This window comes from Lichenostomus cassidix, chromosome 5 (genome assembly GCF_008360975.1).
Source record: "Lichenostomus cassidix isolate B80296 chromosome 5, HeHo_3.0, whole genome shotgun sequence".
NCBI lineage: Eukaryota > Metazoa > Chordata > Aves > Passeriformes > Meliphagidae > Lichenostomus > Lichenostomus cassidix.
This window is the reverse complement of record NC_139486.1, coordinates 36,608,567-36,624,134: the sequence shown is the minus strand read 5'-3', so window position 1 is coordinate 36,624,134 and position 15,568 is coordinate 36,608,567. Positions and strand designations below refer to the sequence as shown.

The 15,568-nt window shown below is 40.2% G+C and overlaps 1 protein-coding gene across 1 annotated transcript in view; it reads right to left on the bottom strand.

Moving 5' to 3' along the window:
- SPTBN5 (spectrin beta, non-erythrocytic 5) overlaps positions 1-12,362 on the bottom strand; it is an 88,607-nt gene extending 76,245 nt beyond the window's left edge. The window contains exons 1-9 of the mRNA XM_085062343.1: positions 12,233-12,362; positions 11,529-11,609; positions 10,390-10,563; positions 7,524-7,691; positions 6,924-7,043; positions 6,086-6,243; positions 4,980-5,208; positions 1,410-2,041; positions 300-438 (exon numbers count right to left, since the gene is read on the bottom strand). Of these exons, the coding sequence (XP_084918469.1) occupies positions 300-438; positions 1,410-2,041; positions 4,980-5,208; positions 6,086-6,243; positions 6,924-7,043; positions 7,524-7,691; positions 10,390-10,500 (1,557 nt within the window). The 5' untranslated portion in view covers positions 10,501-10,563; positions 11,529-11,609; positions 12,233-12,362. The remainder of the gene's footprint in view (positions 1-299; positions 439-1,409; positions 2,042-4,979; positions 5,209-6,085; positions 6,244-6,923; positions 7,044-7,523; positions 7,692-10,389; positions 10,564-11,528; positions 11,610-12,232) is intronic.
- Positions 12,363-15,568: the final 3,206 nt, after the last annotated feature.

The following is a 15,568-nucleotide window of genomic DNA, read 5'->3' as shown; positions in this document are numbered from 1 at the left end:
AATATAGAAGACATTACTTCCCATCTTTATTCTACTATATAACTTGAATATATAGTGCATTCCATGTAATAGGATACCTGGCTTTGTGATTAAGGAAAACCCCTATAGCAAAACCTGTTTTTTCTTGTGTAATTACCTGCGATACTGAACTGAAATGCTCAGTTAGGCATCTAGGTACAAATTGTGAATTTTTTTCTATAGCTGATAGACTTATCTCCTGTTGGCACCAGCTGGTTCCTAGAACATGGGGAAACGCTGGCAGCACTGCAAGTTGAGTGCTGGTGGAGAGGGTTCAGTACCTGCAGCTCTTTCAGCTCCTCTGTAATGGCATCAATGTCCCTCAGGAGGCCCAGAATTTCCTGCATTGTTCCCAGGGATTGTTCTCGTCTCTGCAGCTGATCCAGGAGATCCTGCCATTGCTTTGAAATGCTCTTTTGCCTACAAAAGAAGTGAAAGAAATTACCAGTTTGGACCAAAGACTTTGGGCAGCACTGGAGGATTCTCAGTGCTTGAAGATTTAGAGGAGCTAAATGAACACACAGGAGTCTTGACACTAGTGTAAGAGGACAAGCCAAGACCACAAAACAGGTCAAAGCAATGTTGTTATAGGAATTTTGAGTAGCACATCAACTATTATTGATGTTTTGAAATTTAGACTTTTTTTTTGGATGTTCAGAAAACATGGTTTTGTTTGCTACAGTGCTTTTGCTTGATACAGAAAAAAGGCTTGGAAACAGAGAAGTGGTCTTTAAATGGCTGCTTAAAAGAAAATATTAATCTAAATCATGCCATAAGTCGCAATCTGATCTCATAGTTTGATTTACCCTTTTATAACTGTCTTTTTGCATTTTCACAGAGGGTTCTGATTTTAGAAAAGCACTAAAATACCACAAGAGAAGTTATCTGTATGGCATTCTTAGGAAATTACTAATCAGGTTATACAATAACCTGAGATAATCAGAGAATTTATATTTCATCAGTATTTTCTCCAGTCTGGAGTAAATCTGAGAATACTATGCTTTAACCAATCCATATCTCCCAACACTGAAGACTGAAATCAAAATGTGTTGGTTAGGGGGGGAAAAAAGGTACCTCTAAGCATTTTTTGATGTTAGATAGAATTTTTGATAGAAATTTTTAGGTAAGTTTTCATGTAAAACAAAAACATATTAAAATTATTTTTCACCCTAAATCAGTCTGAAGATTTGATCACTGAAGGAAAAAAATTAAAATTTTGAAGAAGACGAAATTTTGCCTTATCTGCTGAAACTGTAGAAGAAATTCCTGACAGTTCTACTCACGAGGACTGAGATAAGATTCACAGTTACAATTAATTTTCTTCCACCACACTGCAGAATTTCAACTAATTCTGACCTCTGGCACTACAGGATCTCACAACCATCACTCACTTGTGCAAGATCTGATCTTTGCCATGGTAGTTCTCCTGGCTGATGACGGTGGCCATTTCGTCCAAAGCTGTGAAGCGTTCCCTCCTGGGCAGTACATCTGCCACAATGGCTTCCAGCTTCTTACTGGCAGCCTCCATCCTGTCCACACTCTCTGGCCAGAAGTCCTGCTTCCCAATCACTTTCCTCATGTCTTCCAAGTAGGACTCACGCAGGGCTGCCTTCTTCAGGAACCTCTGGGCTAGCTGCTCCAGCCTTTCTAGCCTCAGCATCTCCTTCTGCAGTGCTTTTCCCCGGCTGTGCTCTGACTTCTCCAGGATGATCCAATGCTTTTCCACATCCTGCAGCATCTTCCCCTCTGGGGGCAAGTACGGCCGTTGGTTGTTGGCCCTCTGTTTGGTCCTGATGTTGAAGAGATGAGCTTCAATCACGCCCTTCTCTTGGTACTTGGGGGGTTTCTCCACAGTGCGGAAGGTTTTGAAGTTGGCCATGAGCAGCCACATTTCCTGAAGAGAGTTGGGGAAATGATGATCATCCAGTTCCATCACCTTCTGCTTGATCCATTTCAGGAGGTCAGAGACCATCTGCTCATACTGAAGCTTCAAGTCATCTATCTCCTTCAGGAAGAACACTATCTGTGATGGGAATATAAAGTTAAATAAAGTCACATAAGAATCAAAATGAAGCACGCTGGGTGAACAGAATGCAGCTTCTTCAGCAGTCATCACAGTTCTATACTGAAATGGTGATAGCTGTCACATCCAAGGCCAGGTGAAATCCTAGCCTTCCATAAACACAGAAAAATAAATAATATTTAATGTCTTATTTTGGTTTTTATTTAAGAAAACATTAATTTTGGAATAAAGAGCATGTATATGGAGGCTGTCAGCAATTCCTGTCTGGGATGACTAGAAAGCAAAATCCCAAACTGAAGGTTCACATTTTTTGTTTCACAATTGAAAAAAACCCAGATTTTTTTCCCAGTCTCATTCCTCAACTCCAAACAATTCTATCCTAATATGCAATTACACCCTCTTAGCTTCACCACTTAGGATCTCAGGAGACCATCTGACAAGATCCTGGTTCTCTCACACGCACAGAGCAGATTGTGATCAAACAGCCCCTTCTCAATCTCTTCTGCTGGAATAAGAACTTCTTCTCTTTATAAGAACTATTACAAAATGTTTCGTGGCCAAACAGAGCTTTGGTAAGGATGTTAACTCCGATTCAACGCTAACTTTTCAAGTCCAGGACATTTATCTGTTTCATTTGTGGCCTGATCTGCCTTTATTTCAAGTTCAGGTAAATACTGGAACAAATACCTAGAATGAAATCCATAATGAAATTAAGGGTGTTAGAATGAAATAATCCTTTCTTTCCATTTTTTTTCCCATCTTTGTCTTTTTACTTCATATTATTTTTTCTTCACCCTAACTTAGTAAAGTTAGAGTGATGAAAAAGTTTACTCCTGCAAATGTCAGGTTTAGTGCTGAACAATGTTGTCTGCCCTATCATTCTGCTGAGTTTGCCTGCCCCAGCCAGGCAGATTAGTGAGGGAGATGGCACTGAGAAAAGACCCAATCCTTCTAAGTGGTAATCTGCTATTGCCTACCAGAAAGTGCACTTGGCAATGACCAAGTGCTGCAGTCTTGTAAGAGGAGTAAAATAGCACCAACCTTTAGTGCAGGAAAAGCAGCCCATGACATCAGGGCTCCCTTCTGTATTTTCTGCCATCGTACCCAGCTCTTGCTGAAAGATCCTAGCAAATGCATGGTCACCTCAGATGGGAGAGGGAAAGATTTGCCTCCCCGAGCTGTTGCTCTCTGCCAACCTGGCCACACACTTAGTCTGAACTCAAAGGCTTCCTTGACACAGTCAGGCTGCTCTCCCAATCCTATTAGTAAACTCAGAGCTGCCTATTTGAGGGGACTAAGGACATGAAGAGATTAACATCTGTTTCCTTCTCCTTCTGAATGTTTGTGTGTGAGAGAAATGCAGGAAGACAAGAATGCAATATTAGAGACAGGCTAAAATTAGGGAAGGAGTTGAAGGGAGAAAAAGAAGCAGGTGAGTAGAGAGAGAGAAAAGAAAGAATAAATATAACTACGAAAAAGTGGAAAAAACAGTGGAGCAAAATGAGGATTGGAAAAGGACATAGTACGAAAGCTGTTTCTTCATACAATAAAAAAGTTAGGACCTACTTGCTCCTTATAGTTCCTCTAATACATGCCTGGTGACTCAATGACTATTTCACATTTGTCAAAAGATAAATAATGTCTCCTGGACAAAATCCAGTGACCTGTGTGTAGAGCTGTGAAATCCTTCTGCCCACTCTTCTCATTGATGCCCAAACTTTGACTGAATTCCAAGTCCTGCTCTAATGTAATGCATCTTTTGAGAGAGCATGCTGGTCTAACACATAGAATCCTAGAGCATCTTGAGTTGGAAGGAGCCCATAAGGACCATTGAGTTCAGCTCCCTGCTCCTTTCAGGAGTACCTAACATTGATTCTCCTGACAAAGAGCAACCTCCAGGCACTCCTGTCTAACACTCCTGTCTAACAACACTAACACTATGGGGAGCCATGTTAAAGGATCATCTAATTATTTCCCCAGACCACATTTTCAGCTGACCAAACCCTGCTTTGCAAAACCTTTTCACCTTGTCACCATCAGGGAAGCCTCAGTCTGGATTTTGTGCCTCCCATTAAGCAGTTTATTCCCCCACTCAACTGCACAGGCACATCTCTGAGTCCAGATGTTCATGTAGGACCCATCCTGGATAGGTAGATTTTCTGCAGGCTATTTCTTCTGCATTTTTATGAAAACAAGAATAGATTTCTCTGGAGGTAAAAGAGAAATTCTCTAAAGAGAAGTGATCTTCAGTGGAATGACTACAACATTTCTGAAGTTTTCCATTAGTGGGACACAAGCAGTTTTTAACATAGCTCATGATTTTATGTGAGCTGAAGTGAGTGTGGAAACAGAAAAATAATTTAGCTTAGCTAAATTTAATTTTTTTTTTAATTTAGCCAATTTAACTATCATTTTCTCAGTGTTCTTTGTTGTTGGTGGTGGTGGTGGTAATACTGAGTTGTTTTGGTTTTGTTTTTTTTTTCTTTTCCATTTTCTACCTAAGGAGTTAGAAAGAAAGGATGAGGATTTTCACAGGAAATTAAAATCCAAAGTAGTTCCATGGAATAAGGGAATATCTTTCCTATTAAATGAGAAAATTGTTGACTAGGTCTGTTTTTGCCTAGTCAATGATTTTCTCCCAGTGTTTTTGAGACCTGTATGCCTCAAGCTGCCTTGGAGCCATATCAGTTCTAAGACAGAAGCTGTGATGTCAAAAAGGGATTGATTTTCAGTGAGAGAATTGCAACCCTCTTGGAGATCAGAGAGTGTACAGGCTCCAGGCAGAAGCCTCAAGGTACAAGGTATTTCAAATGGCTGTGCCTTTTGACTCAGTTCAAATGATCCTGAAGTGGAGCTTGCACAAAACCCCTACCACTTCCAAATTAAATTTAACTTTACATTTTTAACTTCTAACTTCCAAATATAGTAACATACTTACTTTGTTAAGTCTCTTTTGTATTGTCTGGCCTTGTTTCAGTCTGGAGAAGTAGTGGTAATAGAGTGACACATAAGTCATGATGGATCTCTCATCTGGATAGGGCACTGCCACATCCTCAGCATCAAGCAGTTTGCTGATTCCAAACTCTTTCTCAGCAACATCAAAGGCATTGTTCAGGTTTTTAATGGGCTGGTCCTGCCGCAGTGAGCTATAGTGGATAAGATCAGGCCTGGGCAAGGAGAAAAACAGGGCATGGAGTTGAAGAAAGATTTGTGTTTGTCGTAAGATCTTTCAGATTATAAGCCATAAACTGTTTATGAGACTAAGGAAGGTGACATTAACGCTGAAATTACTTTGACCCTGAACTTCATTCAAGAGCATTGCCCCTTGCCTACATAGCAGGAAGAAAATTGTCCTTTATGAAACTGAATTACTACTCACAGCAAATCTCTGCCCTTCTCTTATTTTTCCTCTTCACTAATGGGTGAAAGCCAAAGCCCCCTAGAAAGAGACTTGTGAAAAGGGAGGTGACTCCCAGCTGGGAAAGTTATAAAATTCCGCTATATTACCCTGTATAAGATGTAGCACAACTGTTGAGGACAAAGAAATGTTCAAGGTTACCATAGGTGGTTTCCCTCTCCTGCTTTGGGCTGTTTTCTTCACACTTTTTCAAAGGGACAGAGAAGGGAGAAAGAAAGAGACTGTGAACATGTATATCTTCTGGTTCAATTGTAGCACAGTAAGCAACTTCTCAAAGTTAATAAAATAAAACCAGTGCCTAAAAGAATAATTTTAGAAAAAGAGCAATGGGAACACAACTGAGGAGCTAAGACCAAATGGGCAGCATTGTTCAAATGTGTGATTTTCCCCTGGAAATTTACTGTTATACCCAGCTAAAGGAGCTACCAAGCAGGAGCTTTTGGTCCTTCCTTCCAAGAAGGGGAGAGAGAATAACCATTTAAGAAAGAAGAGCTTTCAGTGAGAAAGGGCAGAGAGAATCTGACAGTTTCTTGACAGAAACTTGTAATTCAGACCTTGGAACAGTTCCTGTCAGAGCAAGAAATAGCAATGAGCAACTCTGTCTGAACTGCTCCATCAGATCTTACCTGTGAGCATGTATGAGTGCATTGAAGGCCAGCCCATCACTCCAACTTTTGGAGAAGTCCTTCACACTCACATTGGAATAGCTGGCAGTTTTATGCTGACACCAGAGCAGTAAGGCTTCATTGGCAAACAGAACATCAGCTCTGCCTCCAAATTCTTCCTGTGAAGAGAGCAGGTAAAAGAAAAATCAGTGTCAACAATATATGGAAGTAGCATCACTAAATTTATGCTTATGTTCCCAAAGATCCCTTTGTATTACTTTTGTTCAATTCACAGATCCCCTCAAAGTCATGACTTGCAGACTGTATCAGTCATAAAGGTAGAAAGACTTAACATTTTAATAGAAGTTTTCTATTAAAAAAAAAATTGAATGAACTCAGAAATTATAAGGTAAAATGTGGGTGTAAAATTTTTTTTAATGTTCCTCTTCTGTATGGTTTGTGGAAATCAGGCAAAAAGGAAAGCTCCATTTATTTGCTTCTTTAACTGTGAAATATAACTCAGAAACAAAATATGTGTATTCAGGTCTAATGTTAGAAAATGTTGACTTTGATTTCATAATATCTACATAGAATCTTATTTTTCATGTTCTTAGGATACATGCTAAACAGTTTTATAAAGCATATGCTTCAGACAAAGAGCAAAGAAGCATCATGGGACTCAAATCTAGAGACAACTGTTGACAGAGAAATTCAACATGAAGTCAAAGGGCCATTAAAAATTTGTAGAAGGGAGTGAAGGACATGAATGTTCTTTCTATCTCCAAGTTACTGTTTTGTCTCTTTGAGATAAAAGAGTGGATTCAGTTGCACAGGCAAAAAGAAAAAGATACAGTTTTACCTTATCAAGTTTGATAGATGAAATCTGAAATCGAAGTATGATGATCCAGATAAGGCCCAGGATTAAGGTTTTGTCACCATCTACAATATTCTCAGGACCAATCACTTTTACTTGTACCTGCTAATAAACCAGGTATTTATTAGCTGTGCAGCTCTCAGTGTAACAAACTCTTACTGGAGAGGGTGTTCAGGCTGTTTGCTTAAGCAGAGAGGTTTAATGTTTACATCTTTTCATTGGTCCGTAGACCTGCTAGCTCCTATATCTGCTTATTATGAGTTTCAGCAAAAGCCTAGCAAAGGGATACAGGCTTAAAAGATTTAGAGTTCCTATATATATAATTTTGAAAACTGGTGGTTAGGGAGAGGAAAGAAGCACATTTCAGTGCTCCTTTCCTATAAAAGAGAGAAACACTAGCTGTTTGTAAAACATGTTACTCAAATAACAAAGAAATATTGATTATTTTTCTTTTAGGAAAACCACTGTCTTATCTTCAGAGCATTTATTACTGTGTACTAGAGGGGGAAACTAATGAACATGACACTATAAGTAATTAGTTACATACAGGAACTGTTGCGATCTCTAATATCAGTATTAATTTACCTTGGATTTTAGAAATGTGATGGCTTTGCTGTTGTTCTCTAGAAAATGCACTCTCATCTTTCCCCGGCTTGGTTTGGGCAAAGCTTCTCCAGAGAGCAGCTCCAGGAGTTTCATGAGAGAGATGCCATCCTTCAAGTCTGTGTAAATATCTTCTATCTCAATGTTCGCCTGTAAAGCCAGACAATACAGACTCCAGCTTAATACTTGGCACAGAGAACCCTCTGCTTCTAAAACTAAATAAACAACACCTTCTTGATGTTTCACTGAGTCTTCTCTATGACAATGCATATACACAAATAGCTGTGAGTCTTAATTCAGAAGAAATGGATTTGCAGGAGGACTGACAATATTTATGATAACAGTCTGAAGTTAGAAAAGCCCAACAACCAAACCAAAACACAAATCCACAATGGAGTAAAAAAATAAATAAACAGAAGATTCTGAAAAATAAAAAGAATTAAGCATTTTCAAAATCAAATCTTTTGGAATTGGAATTTGGAATCCAACTTTTTAAATTTAATTTTAAATAAATCTTTTCTTTTGTCAGAATAATTTTATTCTGAGCAATGCATTTCAGTAAAAATGGAGCTGATAGTCCCATTCAATGACTCATCTTTTACTCCATAGTCTCAACAGAGTTTGTCACGTCCTGCTTAGACCTGCACTACCACCCAAAGCCTCCATATTTTTAGCCAGTCTCATACTAAGTGAAAGTTTAAGCTCATTTACAAAAATGTGTGGTTTATTGCTGCCAGCAATGAGGTCACCCAGTGCTTAGGTGACACAGTGTGTACTCTGACCTAACAAGAACTTGCCTTGGGTGTTTCCTTTTGGCCTTAGGCCACTTGCCATCTAGAAATTACATTAAAACCATACCACACACCAAAAAATAATTTACTGTCATTCTGAAATGACAGTAAATACTTCTTTTGTTTCAGGAAAGAAAGAGGGAAGAGCAGGAGGAAGAGAAGGAAGAGAAGGAAGAGAAGGAAGAGAAGGAAGAGAAGGAAGAGAAGGAAGAGAAGGAAGAGAAGGAAGAGAAGGAAGAGAAGGAAGAGAAGGAAGAGAAGGAAGAGAAGGAAGAGAAGGAAGAGAAGGAAGAGAAGGAAGAGTTCAGCTAGTATCTTTTTTAATTCAGGGAATATTTACGTGCTGGGGGGAAAAGGACAGACAACAGGCATGCACTTTCTAATTCCTGACCAATTATTAATTTGTTTAAGAGATCTTTTCTCCAGACAAAGAAAACAATACACTGAAAGTGTAAAAGCAACTCAGAGAGTCTTTAAGTCTGTATGGTGTCTGAAACAAGGATTTACAACTTTCTCTCCTGATTATTTCCATAAGAAACATGCATGTTTAGTGGCCAACTTAATTTCTATTTGCATATTAAATAAACGTAAAATTCTGTCTGTGAGGTACTACAATAAAAAAAGGTTAAGGGTGTTATATTCTGTGACACTTCTATAAATGAAAATAGTTCAGTTTGAATTTGTAAAAAGACAGACTTCCCATATCTGCTTTGTGTCTCACCCAGCAGTTATTTTAATAGCTTTGTTGCCTCATTCTTCTCATAAAGATACCAGTCACAGATAGCTTAACAAATCCAATCCAATAGCATCCTTACTGCTAGACTTGAAGCAGTCAACAGTCTAATTGAGAACACTGCAGTGTCCTGTAGCATGATCTAATCACCTTGCAGAGTGCATTGGGAAGCTGGGACTACCCTGCCAGGAAGCCCTAGATAAGCTGTCCAGCTCTGTGCTGTCTCTACCCTATATGGTTTGCAAAGCTCTCACAGGCTTTGCTCCCCAGGCTTTTGTGATACATGAACAAGTACAGTGCAGGAATTTAAGGCTGACATTTTAATCTTTGAACTTGAAGGCATTTTTAAAATGAGGGAGTATTTGTATATAGCTAAACAGAACTAATTGTTCACCCCATAAAAACCGAACTTTCTGCAGGTGGCAAAATGAGAATATGTTTTGCATTTGTTCTCTGCTGCTGAGAAAAATAAATTTTAAAGTTTGTTGTGCTCTGCAGCTGCCTTTGTACCAATTACAAACTTAAAACATTACACTGAAGAAACACAAGCAGTACTGAAAAACCACATCACGGTGATGGGCTACAATGGACCCAACAGCCTGGTCCTGCTTGCTGTCCCCAAGGCCCATGTTCATTACTATCAACTACAGACTCTAGAAAATGGAATTGGTTTTGGGTGATGTCATTCCCTTCTGTGCCACAGCTACATCATTTGTGCCTGAAATTTTATCTGTGGTAAGTCTGGAGGCTGGAATATGTTGGAAATACTTTACACACATAAATCGACTGTGCACAAGCTCTAAAGTTTTTTTGAAGTCTGAGAGCTGCTGAAAACAAACTGGGCTGTACTTGCATGGCAGGATGTCTGAAATTGCTAAAATTAAGGTTACTTTTCAAGAGCTTTTGAGCAGCGACTCAAACTGAACTGATCAGCCAAAGCACAAAGTCTGAAATTTTGGCTGGGTAATTAAGAATTGAAACCGGGGGAAACCCTGACTTCTGTAGATAATTTAGCTACAGAAAAAAGAAAATAAGAATTTTCCTTTGAGAAGATCCCCAATGTACAGTGGACATCACAACATGATGGGGTTATACAGTCTACAAAAGTTAGCCTTGATTTCAGAAGAAAGCTGGTAGCATGGACAAAGGAGACAAATGTGAGGTAAAAGACAAAAGCTGGAGCACTCTGGTTAGTCAAAACCTTCCTTGCTTGCATGTGACAACATTCAGAAAAAAATATGTTAAAAATAACATTAAAAATGATACAGTGGGTGAAATAAAATAAAATACAGAAAAAAATCCCCAAATTGAAGGAGCTACCTACATTACTCCTGAAAAAGATGTTGTTCATCCAGTTGGTGAAGGTTTTCTTTTGCATAGACATACGCTGCTCCTGCAGCTTTTTGATATGATCTTTTTCATATTCAGTGTCCATGGTCACCTAGGAAGTCAGAAACCTCAGTAGGCTGCTGAGTGCTGAAGAGATCTGCCAGGCCACCTACAAAAACAGTGACATGCCCAGTGCGTACAGGAAACCCAGCACCAACAGGTAGTGCATATAGGAAACCCAGCACCAACAGGTACTAGATTCAATACCACACCCAGTGTAATGCCTTAATTTCCTTTTGCTTGTACTTTGCACTTTAATTTCACTAACTTTGTTTTTAACTTACTTGAGCTCACCCTTTTAACATACCTCTCCAGTTTCAGGATGACAATATGACTATGTATCTATGCAGCTTCACTTTCTTGCTCTTGGGTTCCACACAATCTCTTTGATCCCATGAGGACCACCACTACCTGAGAGCTATCAATAACTTCCTTGTGTGTGCTTTCAGCACACCACACAGAACTGATCTTAGACACTGCCAGAAAGAAGAATCCACAAATCACTTCCAAAAAAAAAAAAAAAAAAGTTCTCTGAGGATTGGTTGAGATGCTGTTAGCTTTCAGACCACAGTATTTCCAATAGACATCAAAGAGCTGCTAGAGAGGAAATGGATCCAATTTGTTTCTTTCCTCTCATGGGTTCAGTTTTTGCACATCTGTCACTGTAAGGATGCTGACACAGATCCATAATCGCAAGAACAATGTCCTAGCCTGGGTCTCAGGAAGCATTATTCCTCCTCTCTACTCTTGTCTTCCTCATCCATACTAGAGAAAAGTCAGGCTTGTAATTCCACACAGCACCCAAGCTGAATATTCAGAAAGACTAGAATAGAAAAGTCTTTCCTTTAGAGTCTGTGACACAATAAACTGGATTTCAGCTCAGCTGAATAGCTCTTATGAAGACACTTGGCTTACACTGTAAATTTGTAAAAGCCGTGACCTTGCTGTTATGGAGGCAACAAAATCACTTAAAAAAAAAGAAAAAAGAAAAATCAGTGTAAGATTGATGACTACAGACACCTTTAGTAACCAAACATAATCTGCTTGAATTACTGCCATAATTATAAATATTACCTGAATATCAGCCTGGCTGGGAAACCAAGAAACCTGTTTTAGTGATGGGAGAGGAGAGAGGTGTCTACTGCTGTCAACCCACTGCAAAGAGAGGAGAGAATGAAAAATTAAAACCTCTGACAAATTGTGGCAGGGTGGAGCGGTGTGACCTCCCCAAAATTCCAGGTTTGTTTTGCAAAGATGAAATTTTGAACAGTTATGGGCTTTGTACCCATTTAATTCATAAAACAAAATACTGGGAAAGAAAACTTCATCTGTCCTAGCATGAGAAGACAGCAATAGAGAACTAGCAACAGTAGCCACTTTCTCTGCTGGGGAGGTGATATGAAATCACTCCCATGTAATAACCTGTATAGGTAACCCATATCATAATGCCATTTCTGAATTTGTCAAATGCCTCTCAGGTTTTTTTTTTGAGAATTGTTGAGAATTTTTATCCAAGCACTGCAGTCACCCTGAATAATGATGGTTTAATTTCCTTCACAAAGGAAGCTTACTTGTTGAGCTACTGCCTCACGTAACTGCTCACCTGTTTCATCAAGTTAGAAATGCTCCCTGTGTTTGTAGATGATTACCTAAAGACAGATCTGTAATAGATCAGCTGCATTTGCAGGATGCAAAAACAGGGCTAAGAGCCAAAACTAGTTCTAATGGTACATTACAAGAAAAGAAAATATCAAAGAACATGAAAAAAACGGACTTACTCAGGTTTGGAGGAAGTCCTTCCTGACATTCAGCTGCTGGTTTTTCTGAAGAATGACTTCCACTAGATCCACTCCTACATTCACCTCACTGCTTTAATGCAAAGCGACCTTTGATTTCAGGAACAGAGACCAAGGATTTATGATCTACCTATGAACCTTTCATCTGATCTGGAAGAAATGAACCCATCAGAACACAATGAGTAAAGGTCGCCACAGGCCTTGTTCAATTCTTAAGCTCAAAAATACGAATGCCACCAAAATTGCTGTAAACCAGTTGAAAAGTCACGCATATCTCTGATTCTTGGGTAAAGAGCACCTTGCACAATTGCACTGAAGGTTCTGCTTCTCTAAAGGAATCCTTACCTGGAAAATTGAACCTGACAAGGGAGTCTGAAAATGAAAGCACAGCAGAGAGTACAAAGATCAGAGCAATAGCCAGGTGGTTAAGCCGGGATACAGTAAATGGGAAGGTGAGACTGTGAAGTGTTAGGGATTTGCTCAGCACTGCTTTGAGGAAGCTTCTGTGCAGATACCTGTTGCTGGCAGGGCAAACTGGAGTCAAGCTGGCAGTGCCAGCTGATTCCAAAGTTTACTGTTCATGGGCTCCTTGCTAATAACAAAGGGGAAAATAATTCTGGTGACTTATATAGATAGCAGTGAGTCCTTTCTGGACTTTGCAGGGTCACACAAGCACGGGACACATTTGCCTGGTGTCGTTTCCAGGAATCAGAGAGTTGCTGCTGGGAATCAATACTAGAAAATGAACAGGCATCTGAAATCCAAGGCTGTAAGTAAAGATGTCAAGCTCACAGGTGAGATAAGGCAATAGGAGTCTTTTCCCTTGTGGCAAGTGCAGTTTATCTGGCATCCAAAAGGGACAGGAGGAAACACACAAGAGGAAATTAAGAACCCCACCAAAGTCAGGACAGATAAAACTTGATCAGTAGAATCTGTGTCTTCCTATGCCCCCTAGAGAAATATTATACATAATGTCACATAAGACAGCCAAAAAAAAAAAAGAATATTTATATTTCTCAAAATATTCTGTTCAATTCTTGGACTCATGTCCTGGACTAGCCAACTAATGCAATGCAACATATTGTATCACAATATATATAATGGATTGCAATAAAGTGCAACATAGTTGTAATACAATGCAATCCTTCAAAATAACATTAAATGCAAATAGGATGGCAGGAGAATGGAGATACTTATGTGGCAACAGTTTCTTCTGTAAACTCATTGCCTGCTTTTAATTCTACACTTTTCTGTCTTGTTTTTATCAGATGTAGTCAGGTAAGAAGGGACCACAGTGGGTCATTGGTCCAAGCTCCCTGCTCAAGCAGTGTCATCCCAGAGCACAGGATTGCATCCAGATAGTTCTTGAGTATCACCAGCAAGGGAGACTCCACAACCTCTCTGCACAGTAAAGCAACTTGTGCTCACATTCAGGTGGAACTTACTATGCATTAGTTTCTGCCCATTGCCTTGTACCCTGTTGCTTGTCAGCACTGAGCAGAGCTTGGCTCCATCCTCTGACCCTCCCTGCAGATACTTATGCACATTAATGAGATCACCTTTTTTCAAAGCTGAACAGGCCCAACTCCCTCTGCCTTTGCTCATGAGAGAGATCCTCCACAACCCACATTTCTTAAGTTTCCCTATGAGGATTTCATGAGAGACAGCATCAAAAACCTTGCTGAAGTCAAGGTAGACAATACCCACTATTAGCTTCTAGTTATACCTGCATTCTTATAAAGGTAGGATTGTAAGCTGTTGGCTTAAATCTGGCACAGGTTGGCTAGGTTGAGAAAATGTCCTTGCTCCTTTCAAATAGAAGGCAGAGGACCAGTGGGTGAATTGGTCCTGGATGCAGGTATTTCTCCCTGTTGCAAGTTAATTATTATCTATATGGTTAAATGGGCCTTTGCTTTTTATGATGATACAAGGCAATCAAGATATGGTGTAAAATTTCACTGACTCCTGAGTATCTTTCTAAAGTTCAAAGTTAAATGGTGGACACTTATGTGACAGTGATAAATAAAGCCATTTCCTCAGTTATTTTTATCCTAACAAAGTAAGAGGAAGGGCACAACAATATTTGTGTGGAGTTTCCTGGAGGGATCAGGAAAAAATCACCCCTCTAGGCTAATTATGGGCCCTTCCTTGCTGCCTTTGTAGAGAAGGGAAGCTTTGCAACCAACCTCAGGAAGGAGAAGTGCCTGAAGAGTACCCTTCCCTTGCCTTGTTTTCAGCCTGAAGTGGTTTTCCATGATGGCAGATGTGTTTCTTTGTTTCTTGACAGGAAGGATCCCGATGTGGGATTCCACTCTGCAAAATAGCCGTCAGTAAGATGTGCTAAGATTGCTTAGCACCCTTTCCTATCTGCCCACAACGTTGTTCTGCCTGAGAGGAAAATGGAGACTATGGAGATCAGACAGATCCCATGAACAAGCAGCCTGTCTTGCAGCCCCAAAACTCCATAGTCCTCAGCTGCTCCTTCACTGCCAGCAGCACCATGTGAATCAGAGGGACATGACACTGATTTCTATCTATTGGAATTATTTTTTTAAAATATCATCACTGTCCTACTCTCATAATACGTGTGTGAATTTCCAGCTCCTCTCTAAGATGGGAAGAAATTGATTCCCCTGCCATAAAGAGCATAAAAGGGCCACAGAGTTGCAGATGCTGAGTTTTCTGTTCCCACTGCCACCCTGATCTCAGTGAGAGCTGATCACCACGAGCTTTCCCAGGGCATTCCTGGCTCTGCTCTCCAGGCAGCAGCAGTGGCGTCCCCTCATCATTGCCCTTGCCCACGGGGATGAAGGAGTCTGCCAAAGAGGAGTACATGTACACAGCTGGGTGCAGACATCTTCCTTTGCCAAAGCATCACCACTGAGACCATTTGGAGCTAACAGTCCTGGAATTTAATGAGCCCTTCATTGTACCAAGTTACAGCTGTGCTCTGCACTGCCCCTGAGCAAAGCCAGCTCCCATGTCACAGCCATGTGACCACACTCACACCTGCCCTTTCAGGGGGTGAATCTATTCACATGGCTCAGGTGAAAGATTTGGCACAGCCCAGCACCCTCCATTACGCAAGCTTTGCATGCACACCTTTCTGAAGGTACATGAAAATCCTGTCTGATCCCTGCTAAGGAGCAGGTTCCCCAAAACTCAAAGAAAATAAGCATGCCAAGTGTAAACATGTGCATGACGGCTCAGCCCTTTATCCCCCACAATGTCTCCAGCCATGTTACTTCCACATGTAAGAGTCTCAAAACAATGAACATCTGGACATTGACTCTGTAGGGAATAAAGGCAGCCCCCTCC